Genomic DNA, 22528 nt, shown 5'->3' with positions numbered 1-22528 from the left:
CTTTAGGGTGCGAAATGATATTTTTGAAAACTATTATATTACTCTAGTAGGAGGAGGGACGCAAGTGAAAATTTTGATACAAAATGGGGCAAAGTAAAATTTCCACTAAACTGTAACATTCTATCGTGGTTCCTGCTCGCTCGTTCTCTGGGCGTTCCTTTTCCTTGAAGCGACCGCATCAGAAAACCCTCGCGTTCCTCTTTGATCCCCGCAGCGATTCCTTCGGTGCGTTCCTCTCTTGATCTCTCCAGCTTCTTCATCGATTTCTCTTTGATTTATTGTTTCCGTCCTTGCTTCGTGAGTTCACCGTAGTTTTAACCTAGCATCCCTGACTCGCTTCGGTTTTTTACTTTCTGCGGATTTTCCGTAAATTTTTGCGGGTAAAAATGTGTTCTTTGGATGTTGGGTTCGTGATTGCTTCCTTAAATTAAGAGCCGTTTTGTGGTCTATGCTACGGTATCTGCATCCCTTTTCTGCTGTGATCTTTCATTTCTATAGCTTTTCCATTTTATTCTTGTAATTTTCTTGTGTTTGATGCTTCAGATTCAAGGCGTCATCGTATCTCCTGACTCCACTAGCGTAGTAAGACATTCATTGTGTTCTTTTGCCAATCACGCGAGCGGCATAAATTGTTTCCCCAATTCTATATTTTGCTAATACTACCAAGCATAGTAGAATGATTGTGAACCTATTTTCCCTCCCTCCTTGATTGCTTTTGTGGTCGTCTATGATGTTAAAATTTCTTAATGATGTACTTGTTCATGTTTTATTGCTTTACACTTATCTTGTTCTTCTCTGTCACTGCAAAATTATCTGCTACTGCAAATTCAATCTTGTCTTTTGTCATTTGTTCGTCTAATGCTTGAGCTTGACTAAAGACAGAGGATACACTGTGGCAAGTTCAATGTTTAGGGAACTTACTCCTCTTTCTACTATTATTATTACCTTGCAGTTCAGGACATTAACACTTTCAGTGCATGAATAGTACAATCATGAAAAGAAATTTCAATAATGTACAAAAAATTCAGGAAAGAAACAGTAATGCATTCTTTTTCCTAATATTAATACATGCTATTAGTTGGAAGTTACTAGACTGGACTTTTATCTCAGGCTGTTTTATTATCTCTTTTTCAACTATATTGATTGGATCTTTGTAAGTTTAGCCTTACTGGATTGATCTTTTCATACTTATGGAGGACATTGCTAAGAAGAATACAGTATGCTTTAATATTTTTCTGTTCTCCGAGTGCAACAAATGTTAGATATTATAATAATGACTATACAGTCTACTACATATATATAAAAAATTTTGAGTGTTTTGCTATCAGTATATTGTGTGAGGGAACAAGTAGGTCTTGGGGAGTTTTAGTTCATCTTTTGATGCTTATCAATACCATTACTTAGAAAACTATGATATGTACACCATGTTTTCTTTCATCTCAATGTATAATTGAAATTTTACAGTTTATAATAAGGATTATAAAATCTTCAATTACATATACAAATTTCAGAGTGGTCTTCAATTACAGTTCTTGAGTATTTTATTGTTGAGCCGATCTGTTATATGTCATGCTTGCATGTTTTTAATATAATGCAATGGTAAGCAGAAATATCATGTGTATTTGTGTCTATTTTCTGCCTTCATAATTAACTCTCTTGCCATAAACTCATAGTGACATAGGGAGAAATTGAAACTTTTCCTTTGCAACTATCTTGACAAACATGGCTAACATAACAATGATTGCTAACTAAATATTTCATAAGTTTTTCATTTACTTCAACTTGTTTACCTTCTGGAAATGGAAATTGTGTTTTTCCACTCATTGTAATTTCATTCTTGCTTTGGTGTTGCCATCCTATTGATTAATATAACAACTCAGTATCAGTTTGTTGCTGTTGCAGACTATTGTTTGTTGGCTAGCTACGAAGAATGGTTTCCTTTGAGATGAATGATCAAAAAAGTATGGATTTCTTTCCAAAATGAATATCTACTGCTTTCTCATGTTCATTGTATGCTCACTTGGATGAGTTGAAAATACTTCCCAAGTCAAGTTTCTAACGTTTACCTGTGTACAACATGAACTTGAAGGCATCTGTAACCTTTTGAGATAGAAAACAATCATGTTCTATCTACAATTTTTTTTCCTTGCTTTTCCTTTTATCTTAGTTAATTGTGTTGGCTTGCTATTTATATCTGTAACTTCGATAAGTTGCCATGTGACCATTAGCGTGTTTCTATAAAATATACAAAAAGAAAAATCCAAGGAGAAGTAATTGAATGGTTAACATAATGAGCTTGATCAAATATTCTTTTGAAGGAGACGAGTAAGCATATGCATGTAAATGTATCTTCTAATATCTTAAATTTCAAATTCAGTAGTTTCTCAATGAAAGAAATAGTGGCACCTTAATATTCTTTGATTCAAGAAATAGGTTCACAGTGAAAGATATGTGGTTGTCCCAACTAAATTCCTTCTTGCCTAGAAAACCTAAATCTAGTTAGAATTCTTTATATCGGCTCATCAAATCACACTTTGCTTTTTTTTTTATTCACTAGATTCTTTTTTTGGTTTGCATGGACATGAATTTCAATAGTAGTTGTTGGTGTATTTAGTCAGTAATGTTTCTTCTCTATATGCTCTGATCGTCAAGTTTCAGTGCACTGTCTATGACTGCAGTGCTTGGCATCATAGGCATCTATTAAATCTTATATTTCTTTTACTTAAGTCAAAGAAGCTATATATATTTGTTTAGTGCAACCTACACAAGTACCTTTTATGCCACCAAACCATGATGATTCTTCACTCTTCAGTTGCTAAAGAAAGAATTATTGAGCATGTTATCAAATCTGTACCAAGACCTGTATCAAGGATCCTTGGTTATGACTCCATAAAGAAAACATGAAACTCAAAATAGTGCTTAGATTCTCTAGCAGGGAACTTCATAGATTTTGTATAATTCGTAGGTTGATTAATATAGTAGGTTTTGACTCTTCATCTTAGTCTACTGACTTCAGCTTTCCTTCTCAGAGATTGGTCTGGGATTGACTGGATTCGGTATATTTTTCTCATTCTTGGGAATCATTTTCTTCTTTGACAAAGGGCTTTTAGCAATGGGAAATGTGAGTTTTATAATATTCATATTTTCTCGATCTTTTTCTCTGTAAAGTACTCCTGACTGTTTGCTTTATCCTTTTGATGTTCTACCAGATTCTCTTTCTATCAGGTCTCATGTTGACCATTGGTCTCAAGTCCACGATGCAGTTCTTCACAAAGCCTAAGAATTACAAGGTTTGCTCATTTCTTCTAAATTCGTCTACCATGTTTCAATGAGCTATATCATTTATTAATTTTATCTCTAATTTGACAGGGTACGATATCATTTGGAGTTGGTTTCTTTTTAGTCTTGATTGGCTGGCCTATTTCAGGCATGATCTTGGAGTCATATGGCTTCATTGTTCTCTTCAGGTGACTGTTTGGTTCGACATGTAGGCTAATGATTTTGTAATCAGTCCATTTGGCGAAAGAAAAGTTTGATTATTCTAGTAATTTGCCTGTCCAATACATCCACTTTTGCTTTCCAAAACTTCTAGGCTGGCTCACCTCTCCATAACACAACTCTTAGTTTTTTTTTTTCATCATACTGTTTTGATCATTGAGACTCTGTATGGGTTTATCTTCTGTCCTGCTATAACCTTCTTGCTTTGATTTACTTCTCAGCGGCTTTTGGCCCACCCTCGCAGTCTTCTTACAAAGGATCCCTGTCTTTGGCTGGCTATTCCAACAGCCATTCATCACATCGGTAATGACATATGTATCGCAAAAACTTTGATTTCGTAGTTTGCTCCTCTAGATTCTCTCTTGATTACAAATTTGGATTTCTCTTCTTCCAGTTACTCGAACGATTTAGAGGCAAGCGAGTTCCTGTGTAACCTTTCACTAAGTAACAGCTCTGCAAAATGCAATTTGAAATTACAGCTACTTGTTTGTAACTTTCAATTTAAATGAAATATTTGCCTGTTCATATATGTATGAATATGATAGATTGTTGTTCGTTTCCTTTAGCATTTGATTCATTTGTTTTTTATCGCTTAAGCAATAAATCCCATATAAAATCACAATGTATCGATAAAAAAAAGCATCATCTTGCCATTTCTAACATCAAAATTATACATAAACTTTATTATCAAGCAAGATTGTGTACATACTATATTACACACCAAATAACAAACTCAATCCAAGAGACCAAAAACTAGACAACTTCATTCACATCTTTCTCACAATTTGGAAAAGTGATAAAAGACAAAAAGAAGATAAATGACAAACAGATAGAAAACTACTCATCCATAATTCTAAAAGAAGTGATTTGTCTAAGTTGTTTAGGAAAAAAACCAATATCACTAAAGTAAATTTTTTCCCCCAATGCTTTGCATCTTTAGGCTGATAGGAGAGTTTAGTTGAATTGCTAGTTTAAGTGCTGATGCAGTTAGTCAGCATGCTATGCATCAGAAAGATAGTACTGGATCAAACGACACTCCAAAGACGATGTGTTCTCAGCTGACTCCTCATTATTGTTTCATCACTATGTCGAATCCACTCCGACAATCGCCATGGTTTCTGCCATTTCCACTTGAATTGAAGCAGCCATTGGTGATGACTTCTCTTCCACCTCCAAAGCTTGCCTCCTTGTCCTATTGCTGCTACCTTCTTCCCCATGCTCAAATGCCCAATTGGGACCATCTGCATGAGGAAACATAAAAGCGATGACAATCGAAAATATGCGATGATGTTATCAATGAGCTCAAGACAATCGGAAATTCTATGCACAGTTGAATCAACTAACTCAAGATAGTACAGCAATCGAAACGAAAACTCGAGTCTAGCAAGGATATGACAAGGAAGTGGATCCAAATGTCATGAAGTCTCAACTCTGAATGTCCAACTAAGTCGAAAAAGAGTATGTGAAGAGTCAAGTAGTGTGTTCACCTTCATTTGTTGCTTGTTGAATGCTGCAGTTCCACGAATTGGACTTCTGGCAATGCCAGCAGTGTAGTTTAGTTGCTTTTGAGCTGGGAGTGGTATAGGAGACCATGATTTTTGTTCGGTGCAGTTCTTCAGTGAGCCATTTGACCTCATCTGCAAGTTATAACTAAAGGAGTAAAGGAGAAGCTATACACAAACAAACTTTGTCTAGGTTAGCACATTTTCTCCTACTTCAGAGGATAGTGATCAAAGAAATATATAAGCTATACACAAACAAGCTGGTGCAACTGTAGCATTTTATTTTCCAAATTATAATTCTACCATCCTGAAGAACTCATACTTCATTTGGCATGTCTTATCCTTCCATACAAAGTAAATCTTTCATGTTAGTGTTTTGTACTAGTTTGTGAAGAACTTACTGGAGACGATGTGGGTACTGCAATTGCAACAGTTTGCTCTCTCAATTTTCGCTCTTTCTCCATTTCTCTTCTTCGCGCTTCACTCCATTGAAGAAGACCAATTAGCTCATTTAGTTGTTCTTTCAGTTCATCGACGTGAATTTCCTTCTCCTTCAGTTGGCATCTGTTTCCAAACATATTACAATACAGTTATTAACTGTAAAAGTCATCCTAAACCATACCAAATGTCTACATAGCTGTTAACTCTAACATTGACTTGTTTTTCCTGACATTCAATCAGCAACTTCTGTGCACTGTCTTCATTTTAATTTTCTATGCAATATATTTCAATGGATGATTATCTCTGATCGATTAGTCACTCCTCCAAACAATAAGGTTTGAAGTGAAGTTTTGTAAGTAGAGAAGAAACCCAAAATCATGATGTTCGGATTAAATATTAGAACTTCAAACCTTGAATCTGCAGCAACATTAAACATGTACTGAAGCAGGCACTTTGCATCACCCAGGGACCGGAACTGATTCCATCTTCCACGTCCGGTGAATGTACGTTCTCGTTCTTCGGCCTCTGATAGCTGGGCAGCCATTGCAACAAGTGTGTTTGAAGAGACAGCCACCATGTTCTCCAGTGAAGAAATTCTCGCTAATCGTGCACTCTGAGACATTGTGGATAATCTAATGCAGATGACAAATAAGGGAGAGGATCAAAAGACTAATTTGGTAGAATAGCACAGAATAATAGTATATGAATTGAAACATAGAAATCTAAGGATGTTCTACTTTGAGTTTCCATTCCTTCCTCCCGGAGAGCTGACAACCGCGGACAAAACGTCCTCTTGTTTCAAAAAAGAAAGTTCATTTGCCAAAGAAGCTCTCCTGATGAAAAGTATCGATTCAGGAAAAGCAACAGACATACACAGTTGGAACTGAAACATTACTAGAAGCCTTCAGGTACGCACATTTTACTTTGCTTCTCGTATTCACTTTGAACTTCATGCATATGCACTAAAACTTCTACCTCATGATCAAGCCACTGTTGTAGGGTCTTTTCGTTGATCTGAAAGTGTAAAATTGAAGTCAATATAAACTGAGTCTCCTCGCTTATAGATCAACATTAGTTACCTGAATTGCTGGAGAAGTTCCCATAGCAATGACTAGAAAAACAAAAAACAAGTAAAGAATCAAAGATTTGGTGCAGAATGAAGTGTGAATTCAGGATATGTTAAAATGATGAACATACCAGGGTTCTCATGCGATGAGGATTTACGAGCTTCTAGCAATTCTTTCAGCTTCTTGGTAGCCATTGCGGCCTCTTCTGTCTTCCTCTGAAGAGCCTGTAGAAGAAATATTTCATGTTAAAAACCAGTCCAATACAGTATAATGACTATATAACTAAAAGGAAAATGGAACATTAAGTTCAAGTTTTCCACAACATATTTTCTATAAAGAACCTAGACAAGAAGCGCCAGAATTGCCAAAATTTGTACAATGTGATGTTGAAAGACTTAAATTTACACCTGGTTATGAAAGAAGAACCAAATCACACAGTTTGTTGTATCTATCTTTGGTACACAGTCTCATGACATACTATAGAAAGTGACCAGTAGCAAAGATAAAAGATAATTAAACTAGGAGATTTGAAAAGGATATTGCTTCATCCATTTGGACGAAAATAACTAGGAGCCATAGAGAAATAATAAATAATCAACCAAATTGATCTTTATATACAACAATAGCAACTAAGCGTAGCAAATGAATCCTCTCTGAAGCAAATTATAACCTACCATTTTCTGTCGCTGATTTAAGCCCTGAAGTTTCTTTCGCTCGTATTCATTTCTCCTTCCTTCTCTCCTTAACTGCTTGTGCAAATGCATCAATATTGAAATAAAATTAATAAGAAGTTTAAGATTCAAAAATTCCTTATAAACACATTGGCATCATAAAAGTGGTCTTATTATTGCTTTACAATGAATTAGTAAAAATGCAGAACATTCAAGCTACATCATGCAACATTTAGCAAGTTGACTTTCCATAATTTTAGTTTAGCAGACTTCTTTTTTCCCTTTATTAACGTGAAGCTACATGCATAATACATGTATGATGCACCTGTTGAAGTTCCTTCTCACGAGAAGCCTTCCAATCGCGAAACTGTCCTGCCTCTTGTTTCATCTTGTGTTGCAATTGAACCTGAAGGAAAGCACTGTCACTCTCACTGTCATATAGAACCCAAATGCACTACTATGACAATAGATATTAATCAAATAATAACCTTTTGAGCTTTAATAAATTGTATTTCATCTTGCAGCTTCTTTGCTGCTTCATCACTCCTTTGCTTTTGCTTTAAAAGTTGAACATGGTTCTCCTGTTTCTTCTTAAGATCCATAATCTGTAAGAATGATTTGGCACACATTAAATACAAAAAGAATCAATCAAAAAATGTAAGCAAATCATAGCAAATGATACAATCAAATAATAGTAAATATAAGAATCATGTACAAAAAGAATAGAGAACCTTACCTGTGTTTCCAGGGTTTTCAGTTTCTTCAAGTAGTTTTCCGGCAATTTATGTGTGTGACCATCTGTGTTGGCAGAAGGCTTTTCGACTTGAGCAAGCAGCCTGTCTCTCTCTCGCTGAAACACCAGCCATAACACCATCCATAAGTTCAATAAAAGTACAAAAAGGCAATAGATGAATCAAAAAAATCATTAAAGAAACTTCGAACAACCTGAACTGTTTTTTTCTCTTCTTCAAGTTCCATAAGCTTCTTTCCAAAGTGTTGTTTAAGGATGAGACAGTTACCTCCAAACATTTTCATCTCGGACTGCAGAGGAACAAATCCAAGTTGTCAGCAAGCTAACTTTATTTAAATAGAGAAGAACATATGCCATTGAATTGCACTAAATTTGACCAAAGTGAAGTTGCCATAAAAGGAGTATATATTTAGTGTCAACATGTGATATGTGATTGGAGTCATAAATGACATTTTCATTGCTTGAGAAAGTAAAATGTAGTTCATCAAGTATGCTCCTTGCAAACATTTGATCAAGCATTTCAGGTACTTAAAATACACTAATTTGAGCCCTGATCTAAAGAAACACAACTTACTTTTAGGATTGGTTAGATGTTTGATTAAAACATTACTTCACTTCCTCTGTGGTTGCTTATTTTTTGGTTTCAAAACGTTGCTTATTTATAGGTTTCAAAATCAAGTACAGCCTCTGATCTGGGACTGGGACATTTAGACTCAACATATAAAGGAATAAGATTTCAGTGATTGACCATGTGGAATAGGATTAACAGTTGTTCAAGTTCTTAAATCCAGATGGCACAAACCATTACAATTAAATATATGTTATTTATTAGGATCTATTGTTTAAGTCTAATGAGCATAAGACATTGCAAGCAACTTAAAGTAAACAAAGAAGTCAACACTCATTAAACAACATCACATAATATCTAACATTCTAACTTGGGGATGTTTTGGGGTGTCAAACTTTGCTTCAAGATGCTTGTGAAGCACACCTTGTGACTCAAAAGGTTTGAAATATATGTTGACTAACTTAGAGGGATTTTTTTTTTAAATGTGAGCTGACATATATCAGATGTCTAAAAAGGATTAGGGTCCCACTAGATGGCCTAAGGGGATTGAAGTGTAATTTAGAGCTCAGGGTTTCAAACTCAATTAGATGGATGACATTTGCATTCATTTTATTTTAAGCTAAATAGATAGCTAAAAGGGATTTGGACATGGCTTTAAGCTATATTTGAAACTTAAAGGAGTCCATAAAAGAACTCCACCTCTGAGAGATGGGCAAGCTTTGCGTTATTAATGAAAGGTGGCATTGAGGTAATCACATTTGTATCATATGAACACTCATTTATATACTTCAAATCACTAAATCCACCGTTTGGATCTTCTAGTACTTGAAAAGTGAACTCTTCATCTACTCCTCCATATCTGACTTGAATACTGCCACTTGGTTCAGAAACAGTCGTGCCAACCACTTAAATTCATGCCCATGTTAAATACATGTAAGAAGGTCAGAGTGACAACTTAAACCTACATGTGCTGTTCTTTATGAATGATGTGTCATACATTAAAGGAACTATATAATTCATCTAGATGGTCATTGAATAAACTAGCAAATGCATACTATTTTGAAAATTTGTAGAAGTTTTATTTGTTACCTCTTTCTGCTCTAGTTGCCTATTTAACTCCTTCAATTCCTTGCCCATCAAATCTTGCGACATTTGGTATTCCCATTCTTTGGCAATTTCTTCATCGCTTCCACTTGAACTATCACCTGGTGCAATAGATGGACAAAGTAAAACTTAGAAAAGCAAACCACAAATAAACATAGTTTTAACAAAGAATATAAAATAGTATAGCAATTAAGCAATGTTTATGAAACATCTTAGAGAATTGCCTTCTAGGCTCTCAACCATTTCGTAGCCTATCTTTTCGGTGCTTTGCAAGCTCCTTCTCAACCCTTCTATGTTTGAAAAGCTGGTTCTATCTTTCTGAAATAACAATTATCAAAGGCATTATACCATCTATGGGATCGATAAAAACATTCAAAAAATATTGCGCTCCTCTCAGTCAGTACTAAAACGCCAAAATTTTCCATGTAAAAAAACAAAGATGTTTCTTGTACCTGAAAATCTTTTTCAAAATGCTCACTAGATTGACAATTACGGTACTCATAGAGCTCCCTACATAGATCATCATTGGTAGCTTCTAGCCAAGAGATTCTATCTTTAAGAACCTACAGAGTAGAGGCACAAAAGGAGCTAACAAATGAGCATGTGAGAACCTCTTTGAATTAACAAACACAATCTAAACATGGAGACCTAGAGAAGATGGCTGACCAACAGATAAGGTATCACATGATTTCATTTTCTTATTTTTAGATGTTCTACTATGTATTTGGCCAGTAGTCTTCAGGATAGAGTTGACCTTGTTCAAATTTGAATTCAAAAAGGTTCTAGATCATGAATATGGAACATTCAATCGACAGCCTAACAATTTACAAACTTTTCATAGGACTCATTCTAAGCTGGAAGTTGATTCTGGTTTGCATGATCTGGCATAGAAGATAACTTAATAGTCCGAATATCTCATTTTTTGTGCATATAAATGCCATTGGAAAGAAGTTAAATGCAATGGATGCCCTATAGAGAAAGATATTACCTTAATCTCATCAGATGTAGTTCCTACACTACGCGAACAGGCCAGTTCTGCCTGTAAAGATTCAATGTGTTGGCGCATCCTCTGTATCTCATCAGATATTGGGTTCCTATTAACCTGGATAGAGATCTATCGTATGAGAATAGTTGCTTGCAAGAAAGAATAATATTCTCAATGGAACACAAACATTTTGTTTTTTTTAGGCCTACTTACCCCTTGACATTTAGCTTTTAAAAGACATCAACAGTCGATAAAAGAATAATATTCTCAATGGAATAAAATTTAAGACAATAGCTTTTCTCACAATGGGCTTATTCTCAATGTTGCGAGCTCGATTGGCATATTTCAGTGTGTTAAGTGTTTCCTCTGCATTGATATCTGCTGGGCTGATACATGCTGGACAAAATGATGCAACCAAACATTTAAATTCAGGTTTGAGAATCAAAAGAGAAAGATTCAATTTCGTTTTCTTTAACTGTAAATGTTCTTCTTCAAGCACATTGCAATCACCATGTGGAAATAATGGTCTGATCTTTAGAAATTAATATATTCGAAATGTTATTCAGATGCAAGAACAGCGAGAAGTTATAAAGAAAAAATAGAAGGTAATCAATCATATGTAAAAGATATAGTACCTATCATTACTGTCCTGCTGTTTCCACCAAGAGAGTCCTGCCAAAGTTAAAGCAGAAGACAGTTACAGGAGTTTTCCTTTTGCAGTTATACGAGTCACCGACAAAAGATCATTCAGCCAAACTCAAAACATTCAGCCAGCATAAGAAAAAGATCAGTCAGCCAAACTCGAAACATTCAGTTGCAAAGGATCAATCATTATTCTTAAACATATGTTGAGTGGTCGCTGCTTCTTGTTAGAAGTGTTTCATTCCACAAACAATTAATATCTGAGTGAACACTAGATTTCTGAGTGCTACCTTAGGTCAGAATCTGGTTTAAGCAGACTTAGAAACAATTTTGTGAATTCTTTAATGCCATAACATCATCTAACTACAATTTTTGTAAGAATTGCGTATCAAATTTAGGTTTCTATTAATTCACTCATTTAACTACTGTAAGATTGTGATATTGAAATCCCAACCAATGTTTTTGTTAGATCAAATGAAATAGTTGCAATGCCAAATCAGATGTAATGGGTTGCATACTTGCATGTCTATCTTTGGTCTTTGATCAAAGGAACACTTTCTCTAAAGTGACCTCATGCTCATTTCTTACATATAAACTAAGGTTGAGAGAAGAATCAGGTGCATATTGTATATGCAATTCAATGATGAGATGGTTAGAGAACATTACATGACCTGCAATAGTCGAGTTAGTTTGCTATCACGATAAGGGACATGAGCACCTTCTTTACGCTTTCTCTCATCTCCAAGAGCACTTATGACATTGCCAAGAGCTAAAAGACCCTTGTTGATATGAACCCCTGAAGTAAGAAAGCATATGGAATTAGTAATCTGGAAGGGTCAAAAATGTGATCATCTAATCATGTATGAAGGAACAAGATACTACCTTCCTTGAACCGAAGACCATCTGAACCTGTTCTCTTTGCTCGCTCTGATCCAGCAAGATCTACCAAATGCAGCTTCGCACAAAGGAAGTCTTCATTTATCTCCTCAATTGGAGAACCATCAGCTGTGTAACATGGGTTAATTTTCTGCAACTGCTCCAATGTGATAGTGAAAATGGCATGGGACCGACTATTCCAGAATAAAAACACAAACAAATTCACTGTTAACCATGCAAATTTGAAGGCAGCATAAAGATTTATCCAGATTCAAAATAAGTTGTTGAAATATATGAGAACTAATGGGATTTATTGGAAAAACCATGACATGTGATTAACTACGAAGTCGGCACTCTATAGGACAGTGATATTATTATAGTTCTAATAATACTTCAATTAGAAGGATAAACTATTACCAAATTAACAGATTAGAACACGGTTAAAAAGAACAAACTTATGAAGAAAACTAGCATCTAGAAATTAGAAAGTATACTGCAATAATATGCCAAAATATAAGCAATATATAATGCAGTGTTTCCTTGTCAAAATGCAAGAAAATTCTATACTTCCAAGTATGCATTCAGCAAGGATCAGATCAGAAAACCATGATGAACCACGTGCATCCTAGAACATAGTAGGAGATATGGTCTTTACCTTGATTGGTTGTTCATGTTTGTACTTCCAGTTGCACGACTAATAGAACCTTGCTCTAGACATGCAGCCATTTCGTTTTGGGTGCTAACATCAACTTCAGTGGACCCAGAAAGTGTTATTATGCCGTTTGATGATTCACGTATTTGTACCGGAGACTTCCCAGGTGTTGCCACCTTTCCTACTTGTCCATTGCAAACCTCAACTTTGCAAACAGTTGTAGAATCTAGCAAGTCTCACTTCTTCTTTCAGAATCTTGACAATCCAATTCAAATATATGATATCAAATGAAATTGTGCTTCAAAGTTAAATCAGTAATGAAAGACTATCTGATATATTCATTGAAATTGAAAAGAAGTTAGATTACACTCATTAAAGGAAACAATAATGATAATCACAATTTTGCAAAAAGAAACAATAAAAAAAATAGACAACTGAAGATGACAGATATCTTAATTGATAGATTGTGATCATTTATAATATTTTGGGAAAGAAGTGTAACTTAAGCAAGATGTCAAAAGCAGGTAAAGTTTCACCTCAATGAATGAGACACGTAGATGAAATTCTGCTTGATGCTTCAAAGTTTCGATCTTGTTAAACAGTGCATTCATGACCTGGGGGATAAGGCCTGTTTGAGAACTTTCCTTGAATCCAGTTCCCATGGTATATGTCTTCCCTGAACCTGTCTGTCGCACATAAAATATCAAAGATGCCAAAATCTTTAGTATATATTCTAAAATGCCACTTCATCCTTGAAAACAGCAAGTAGCTTCAGGTATTTTTCTACTGAACCTGCCCATATGCGAGAACAGTAGCATTATATCCATCGAACAAACCATCAACAAGTGGAGCAACACATTCATCAAACATGGCAGAGGATGGAGAACATGTACTCCCATATACATGATCAAAGGTAAAAGAATGGCTCCCTATTTGCACCTGCATTTTGGTAAACCCTAAATAAACACAACTTTGGAGTAGACACCATAGTGATTCTTCTAATTTTCGTATTGAGAAAAGCAAAACTGTTCATGTTCTGTAACTCAATGAGATTATTCAGATTCTTCAATAACTTGCAAAAAAAGCACAAGCATAAAAGCACAGACCACAGAAAGAATACTCCAACAGAAACAGGCACACTTCCACCACTCCTTCCACTACCTCAAGAATCCATCCAGAGAAAAAAAAAAGGAACAAGTGGCTTGCCAGAGAGAAAAAAAAGGATATTTGTTCACCGGTTTGTACTCTGCGTTTTAAAAGTTTTACTGAGTAATTAAGAGTTGAAAGAAAATTCGAAAATATAGAGCAAAAAGAAAAAACAGACACACGTAGATTTTGGAGGAAACACTATAAAACTAGATCATCTGTAATTGTCTACAAACATGTCTTAAGTACTAAAAAGAGCACATAATGGATAAACCAATATCCAAATGGATTAACATTAAACTCTTGGAAAATTAAAATTTTAAATGGGCTATGCCAAGTGGAAGAAACAGAGGAAGCTTGAACAATACTCGGATTTCACTGATTTGGTTAGAAATGGGAAAATAGACAGATGTTTTTTTAGCAAAGAGTGAACAAGAAAATACAGTCAATCTGTTACTCAAGATAAGGCATTGCACGTCAAAAACAGTAAAAATTCAGTGTGTGAGACATGAGAGGGAACACGGGGTCAGACAATAGGTTTTCCAATTGCCTTGTTTGTATGGGAACAAAAACAGAAGAACACAGAAAAAGGAGCAATCAAATTGGATGGAACCTCATTTATAGTGTAAGAACAAATGAGTGTTGGAAAACAAAATTTACATCACTGGTAAAAGGAACATGTTTCTTCTTCCTCCCTTGGAGGTAACCACAAAATCATTGTCCCGGCCAAGTAATGAATACTATACACAAAATGCCAAAACCACCAGTTGATGGTCGGATCGCAATCCAAGGAATGGGAAAAAAAGAAAAAATAGGAATCACCCAATCAGCATTGTCGTAAAAAAAAAAGGCCAGATTGACCAAAAAAAAAAGACTAGATCTTCCAAACTCGACCAGCAATTTCAACTGACTGAACAATCTTGAAAACAAACCACTTTTTTCTCTATCAAATAATTAACAAGAAATTGATCATTGCAACAAGAAAAAGGAATCATTTCAGAAGCTAAATGCAATAACCTGCGGCTTTCCAGGGACAACGACGACACATTCCTTGCAACCTTGCAGCCGCTCGTCTTCAATGAGTGGCCTGATGTGAACAGCGACGTTCACGCAGCAATGCTCCTCACTGTCCATCTCAATGTTTCCAAGGAAATCCACCAAACAACCAATTAGCCAATCAAACTACCACAGATTCGAGGAAAAACCAGCAGTGAATAGCGAACAAGGTCGAGGGTTCAAGACGACCGTGCAACAAGATTGCTCTTTTATTCCGCTGTTCGAGAGGACGGCAACTACACTTACGGCTTCAGTCCGCAGCTCTTTATCACTCTCTCACAAACGACGCGAGTAGGGCTCGAGAAAACCACACCACACCTATTACTTCCTCAAAAGGTTGCTCTTTTATTGCCCTGAGGAGCAAGGCTGAGAGGGAATAACAACTCACGATGCTTAGGGAGAAAGAAAGGCGAATGTTAAACTGGAGAATCGAGGCGAGAAAGGGAAATGAAAAAGATTGGGAGCAGACTTGAAGTCAAAAGTCAACAACAAGAACTGCAGCAATAACCACGACGGATCATCACGCTTTCTTCAACTTCACTTCAAAGCTCTCATCCTCCTCCTCCTCCTTCAGTGCAGAAGCAATGAAGGCTACACCGCGCTTCCCAAGATGCCTCCTTTCTCCCTCTCCACCAGATGCGGGGACAGACCGAAGACAGTTGATCAGCGATGGAGCTGGCATCTAAAATGAGAAAGGTGAACGGAAAAGTGAGGCCTTGGCAATATATCAACAATGGCAACACAGCGACCAATCGCGAGCTGCAACTACTGTCATTGCCACAGACAACGACCAGACAACGGCATCTTCTTCTTCGCTGTCGCTGCCACGAAAAGCGTTCTGGTTCTTGCCGTTATTGGCGTCGTTTTCATTTCTACTCCTATAAATCCATCAATTTTCAATCTTGTCTACTTTAGAATTAATAAATTGACCAAACAAATAAATTTAGGGGGTTTAATGTTATTAACTTACTTTATTTGATAGTTGTCCTTGATTAAGGGAATTTATTGGGGGCGGAGAGTAATTAAATGTGGCTCTTTGGATTCTCTGGATTATTAATTATTTATATACATTTATTTCACCTTCACTCGTCCTCCACCTCCTTTGAATTCCAAGCGACATTGTTGGAATTTGGGCCACACTATTTTAATTCGGTAATTCTTATTGGTCAGAATTTAGATAGAATTTTTTATCCTCTAATTAGAATGCATGTATATACATATATGTAATTAATATATACAGATGATATTATTAAAATATCTACGTGTACACTTACATATATTAATTCTAGCTGGCCAGATTCTGATGCATTACTCATTTTAATTTTGGATTCATATATTTAAATAAACGGTAATTCTTGTTGGCCAGAATCTGACCGGCTAGAATTTTTTATCTTCCAATTAGAATACATACATGTACATACATGTAATTAATGTATACAGATGATATTACTAAAATACCCATGTGTACACTTGCATGTATTGATTCTAGCGGGTCAGATTCTAACCATTTAGCATTACCCTTAAATAAATTAGGAGGACAATTAAGAGCCATCAACCAATTTTACAATAAATCAAAAAAAATATAGGAGGATGCATATTCTCGATTTTTTTTTCATCATGGTCTAACACTTGTATCTATATTAACCTTTCTTTATATTTATGAGACCAAGATTAAAATTTATCTTCTTTGTAAAAATAAAATTTATTTCGTCTAAAAAGAGTTCGCTCAATTATTATGATTTGCCTCCCTTTTAAATACATTGACAGGTGTGGAAGGCCAATGGGATGAATTAGGGATGATAATTTTATCCAAACTCGATGGAGGATCTGACATTCAATCTGAATGGAAGAGGGTATAAAGGGACTATTAATATTCGATACCCGACCTGAATATTCAATTAAATAATATATATACATATATTAAAGAAAATTTTCTTTATCTAAAATTAATTTACTATTTTTTTTTGTTGATATTAACAGAAGAGTATATAGATGTTTAATCTATTTTTTTAACTATATATATTTTTTTAATGGAATGTTAATTTTAATATATTTTTGTTGAATTATAATAGTTCGATAAAAAGAAGAAAAATTACACATATAGAATATATCCGGTCCTTTAATGGGTATGGGTATACCCATCGGATATCCTATACCCGATGGATATAAGTACGGAGGATATAGAATCCACCCGAACCCGATCCATTGTCATCCCTAGGGTGAATGCATCATCTTTTACCACAATAAATTAAATAAATAGACCTCCATATCTTAGTGTGATAGTAAGAGGAAAGTGGTCCCCTCGGATGTGGCTAGTGCATGAGGTGTTGTTATAATGAGGTCTGAGGTTCGAATCTCGGCAAAGTCGAGGCAAATACCTCCCTTATGTGCTAGTCATTATTCCAAAGGCTAGTAGTCGTCCGTGATTTATCTCCTCCATATTGGCCTTGAGACGGATTGGCGGGGGCACTGGGACGAACGTATTAACCGTTTTACCACCATAGTAAGAGGAAAGTGAATTTCTCAAACAATCATAATTCAATTCTCACGCAAAATACATCAAAATGATTAAACTAATGATGAAATTGAGATGTCATATCAGGAGTAACCGAACTTTCTTGAATTACTTATAGATTAAATATGGAGCTAGTCAGCTAGATCATCTATTCCAGAATTCTGGTCAGATTGTAATATTTAAATACTCCATGTAAACAAAATTCAAATAATAGATAAAAATAAATAAAGTTATTCATCTTTCCCACCATCACATACAACTATCAATGTGTTTACTTGGTGGGTTAAATATAGAGTTAGATCGTCTATTTAGAATTAATGGGATTGTAATATTTAAATACCTCATATAAAAATATCAAATAAATAGATAAAACAAAATAAAATTATTCATCTTCCCGCATCATCACATGCAATTGTCAATGTGTTCTATATATTTATATGTTTTGCTGAATGAATTATTATTTTTCAAATAATAATAATAATAATAATCAAACGTTTATAATAATATATCTTCACATATAAATAATCGGTGTAGCTTCGTTAATTGAAAAATACAAATTATTTTTTTAACATACTTCATGCAAAAAAAAGTTTTAAAGAATAAAGGGAACAAAAATGAAAAATGCGTATGAAAGTTTTAAAGAATTGGAATCTTCTTCGTAAAAAGCTATAAGAATAATTAATTATCAAATAGCAAAAGAAGAATCTTACATTCGCATGAAAGAATCTTGCGAGGATGGTATGTCGTGTAATGTATAGGTCAAATATATATATATATATATATATATATATATATATAATCTTATTTTTATTATTTTACAATTTAATTTATGCCGTAGTATTATCTTTGTATACACCCTAATATAAGAAAAACATGTCAATTTTTTTATTTGAAAAGTAAATTTATTAGATTCAATTTAAAGGAATGAGAATTTGATTTATTTATTTTAATAAATAAGTATATTATTTTTTATGATAATGGGTCGGGTCGGATCAAATTAAAATCAACATCCGTTATGAGGTGTCGTCGATGATTAGGCTTTAATTAATTGGGCCTTTAATGGTAAAGTTTCCTTACTTGGGCTTCTGCTAATGGGATACTAATTGGGCTTCAATTATGGCCCACGAACACTCATTTCAACGCCGCCTCTTCTCCCTCACGAAACCCTGCTCCGCTTTCGGTCGCCGACGCCGCTGTCGCTTCATGACCGTATGAGATGGGTGGCGGCAGCCAAGAACGCCCCTTTTCTTCTCGGGAGAATGGGGCCTCCTCCCTCCACTCCTCCTCTGCCTCCGCCTCCACATTTGCAGATGCCCTCGGGCTTGCCGCCTACGATCGCGTCCTCTCCATCATTAGCACCGTGCCGGACTTCGAGCCCCAGCTCGACTTCCTTTCCCCGATTCTCACCACTGTCGTCGTCGGCGAGGTCCTCGCCGACGCCCCTGCCCCTGCCTCTCCTTCCGCTTCTTCTCCTGGGCATCCTGCCAGCGCCATCTCTGATCCTCACCACTGCCGTCGTCGGCGAGGTCCTCAATGGACGTATTGTACAAGAATTGAGGGGAAAAAAGCTAACTTTACGTTAGAATGTGAATGGAAAATGAGGAAGGAGAGCATACGTCCATGAATAACATGTGATACGGTGATGCGTGGTGAGTGGGTGATGCAGAGTCGATGATTATAACGATATCTCTCTCTCTCCTCTGTCTCTCTCTCTCTTTCTCACAAAGTCAGGTAGTTAAAGTTACGGTTTTTTTAAAAAAAAATGGTCATATTTTTATATTTATTAAAATAAGAATCTAATTTTTAAATTATCAAAAATAATGATATTTTCTTTCTACCCCTCCCATCAATCTTTTAAATCTCCTCTCTTAAACATTATTTTCCAATGCATCTGAACCATATTAATTTATGTTTAAATTTAAAATTAATAAAATGGTTTGGATGTATGTGAGATTCATTCCCCTCTTTCTTATCTCATGGAAATCTATTGTCATCGTCCTCACTGACACCTTGGCTTTGTGTGTCCCGACATCCAGGGTTTTTCCGACAGAATCCACACAGTATGTCCTTCTAAGACGACGTCAAGGCTTTCCGATGAAATTAATACAGCTAAGGCGATGGGCGTTAAGGGTCTCCGACGAAATCCACACAAAGGTCTGTTCATTTAAGTGTTTAGGGTTTTGTTCACCGTAAATACTCTTATTTCATAATGAAGCAAGAAGTTGCGATAGCAAAGGTAAGTAAGATGAATTTGTTCATCTTAGAAACTCATAGGATATATCCAGAAACCATAGGATATGCCCAGAAAGCGCCTAATATGGGATCATCACGTTGGACATGATATGGTAAAATATCAGGGCCACATGGGCATGATATTTTACCGTATCAGGCCCATGTTGATATATCCAGAAAAAGTCTGATACGGGATCATCACGTTGGGTCTGATATGGTTAATATCAGACCCAACATAGACCTGATATGGTAAATATTAGGCCCAATGCAGGCTTGATATTATCCCAAATCAGGCCCAAAGTAATCCCATATCAGACCCAAAGTGGGTCTGATATGATCCCATATCAGGACCAACGTGGATCTGATATGTTCCCATATCAGGCCCAACGTGAACATGATATGTTCACATATCAGGCCCAACGTGGACTTGATATTTTACCATATCAGGCCCTCCAGAACAATGTGTATCTCGATTTGGAAAACATTTCATCAGTTTTATTTTTGTTGTTAATAAATTAAATTTATAAAAATTGTAGGTTGTAGTTGATTTTAACCAAAAACTACATTGGAACAGTGTGTTAGGTCATTTTAACAGTTTTTTTTTTTACCATCCATAATAAAAGGAAGGTATCAGGGAAATGTTATTTTACATGATCGACATATAGCGATGATCAAATAGTCCTTTTTTTGTGTTTTCTTGGATATACAAGAAATCCAGTATATTCATGGTATATTGGTCAATATACTTTAAAATTGAGATTTAACATCTCAAACCTTTAGATTTTCATGTGCAACTCCTATTTTTTAATCTTAAGCACTAAATAGTTTTATAAATTTAATATTTTATTTTTTATTTTAGTATACAAAAAAAATATCTTAGAATATAACTATTAATTTGTGATTTTCAGGTGTACCTGTTGCATTTACACGAAGAGACGTATCTTTATTGCTTGGTTTTGCGGACCAAGGTGCTTCGGTTCCTATTAATTCAAATCAAGCATCGAGTGACCTCTTTCTTGCTCACTTCTCAAATAGCAAACTCATTACCAAATTAAGAATTGAGGAGTTGTTGAAATTTTATTCCAATAAAGTTGAAGCGCATGCTGATGTTTTATTATTTTAAAAATTCTATATTTTATATATATTTGTTTATGTCTTATTTTCTTCTAGTACGTATAAAATTCCTTTAGACCTTATAGATATAGTAAATGATTTTGAGAATCTTGGTAGATTCAACTGGGTTGAAGTCATCCATCGATTTATGGATCCACAATTAGCTACGATTGGAGATTTATTTTCATCAACTCAGACATATGACCCCAAGACCACCACACTCCCTTACCTAAAGGGACTTGCTTATCTTTTGCCTATGAGTATATATGTATGCTAAATTTGATAATATTTTGTGGAAATTTATGATTATGTAACACTTATTATAGTGAATCAGGCATGATTTTTGGAGCATGTTCCAATCCAAAAATCATATAATATTGAAGGAGCACGAATTAACAAGTGGAGGAATATTCCTTCACATATTAGTAAGGTGAAAACTTTATTAGACTGAGTATCACCTGAAGAGGTAAATATTAAAAATTCTCACTTATTCAAAGTAAATATACAGTTTATTACATATATTTTTATAATTATACATGTTATTATTGAATTAATCCCTATCCAATTTGAAAAAAAAATATTGGTTGAGAACCTTGATTTAGCTGTTGATATTCCATGTCCATCGAAGACACCACAATTAGATTAAGCTGGATGGCAAGGTAATAAGGAATGTCGTAAATATATTGTTCAAGCAAACAGAATCAAAGGGCTAACATTGGAGAACATACATCTGAATGAAAGGAAGAAAAAATTAATCGAAATAATAGAAAATAAAGGCATGCAAGGGCAAGCAAGCAAGCGTGTAATCGATCCACAAGACCCAGTTGCTTTTGGAACAAGGAGTAGGAGAGTACGTGACCGTAGTCGGTATAATTATAGGGATACTCCAAGTGATAGTCCATTGTGCGAAAACTTTTATCTAAAAGGAAGCGGAGCAAAATATAAATATGCAAGCCTACCGAGAACATCATAACAGTAGAAGAGGCTGAACAAAATTGTAAAAGAAAGTGAAGCTAAAGATGTTATTGACAAGGGCAAAGAAAAACTTGATAGGGTTGATATGGAAGAAGAAACAGAGATTATCTCAATATCGAAAGGCAATTATGAAGAAGAGGCGGAAAATGATGCACTTATGATTGCACAACTCAACGAAATGAGAAAACAAGCCATTGTCGTAAGTGTGTATCTACATATTAATTAGTTATAGATGTTAGATTTAAATTATTAATTCAATGTATTTAATGTTCTAGTCGTAGTATATGAATAAGCAATTTAAGACTTCAAAGAAGAAAAAATAAGACAAAGATGTGGCATACCTGTTAAAATAATTGGAAAACCTAAAGTATGGTAGTGTGAATTCTGAAATACATACTCTATTTAAATCAGTGAAAGTTTTGAAAATTATCTGGTTCCTTAATTTATTATAGTAATTGATTTACTTTACAGGTGTACAACTAATTTTTTTGGGGAGAAACTGTTGGTGCAGTTTTGCACTAACGGTCTAACCCAGGTTTTAATGAATGACAAGTAAGTTAAGTTAGGTTTTGTTGTGATCTAACCACTTGATTATGTGTGCAGGACATCCAACTAGGTCAATGAGCCGACCAAATAGCTAGTACGAAATCCAGGTAGGTCGACGGACTGACCAAATAGCTGGTACGAAGTCTAAATAGGTCGACGGACTAACCGGATATCTAGCAAGAAATCTA

The 22528-nt window shown here is 35.2% G+C and overlaps 1 protein-coding gene and 1 pseudogene across 3 annotated transcripts; one reads left to right on the top strand and one right to left on the bottom strand.

Annotated features, from left to right (window-relative positions):
• Nucleotides 1–88: 88 nt before the first annotated feature.
• Nucleotides 89–4052, top strand: LOC121998665 (vesicle transport protein GOT1-like). Of its 3 annotated transcripts, none has more exons than XM_042553664.1 (8): nucleotides 89–225; nucleotides 544–582; nucleotides 1903–1961; nucleotides 3030–3121; nucleotides 3210–3290; nucleotides 3370–3467; nucleotides 3720–3801; nucleotides 3893–4052. In XM_042553664.1, exons 3-8 carry the CDS (start codon nucleotides 1931–1933, stop codon nucleotides 3929–3931), a joined length of 423 nt encoding a protein of 140 aa, XP_042409598.1. In that variant the 5' UTR covers nucleotides 89–225; nucleotides 544–582; nucleotides 1903–1930; the 3' UTR covers nucleotides 3932–4052. The 3 variants fall into 3 exon arrangements, with proteins under 3 accessions (XP_042409598.1, XP_042409600.1, XP_042409599.1); XM_042553666.1 differs by having other exon boundaries at nucleotides 1887–1961; XM_042553665.1 differs by lacking the exon at nucleotides 544–582 and having other exon boundaries at nucleotides 96–225.
• A 136-nt stretch (nucleotides 4053–4188) lies between these two features.
• Nucleotides 4189–15700, bottom strand: LOC121998662 (annotated as a pseudogene).
• Nucleotides 15701–22528: the final 6828 nt, after the last annotated feature.

The sequence above is a fragment of the Zingiber officinale genome, chromosome 6A (genome assembly GCF_018446385.1).
Source record: "Zingiber officinale cultivar Zhangliang chromosome 6A, Zo_v1.1, whole genome shotgun sequence".
In the NCBI taxonomy this organism is placed as follows: Eukaryota; Viridiplantae; Streptophyta; class Magnoliopsida; order Zingiberales; family Zingiberaceae; genus Zingiber; species Zingiber officinale.
Note: the sequence above shows the minus strand (reverse complement) of the source record. Positions and strands in the feature narration are given on the sequence as shown.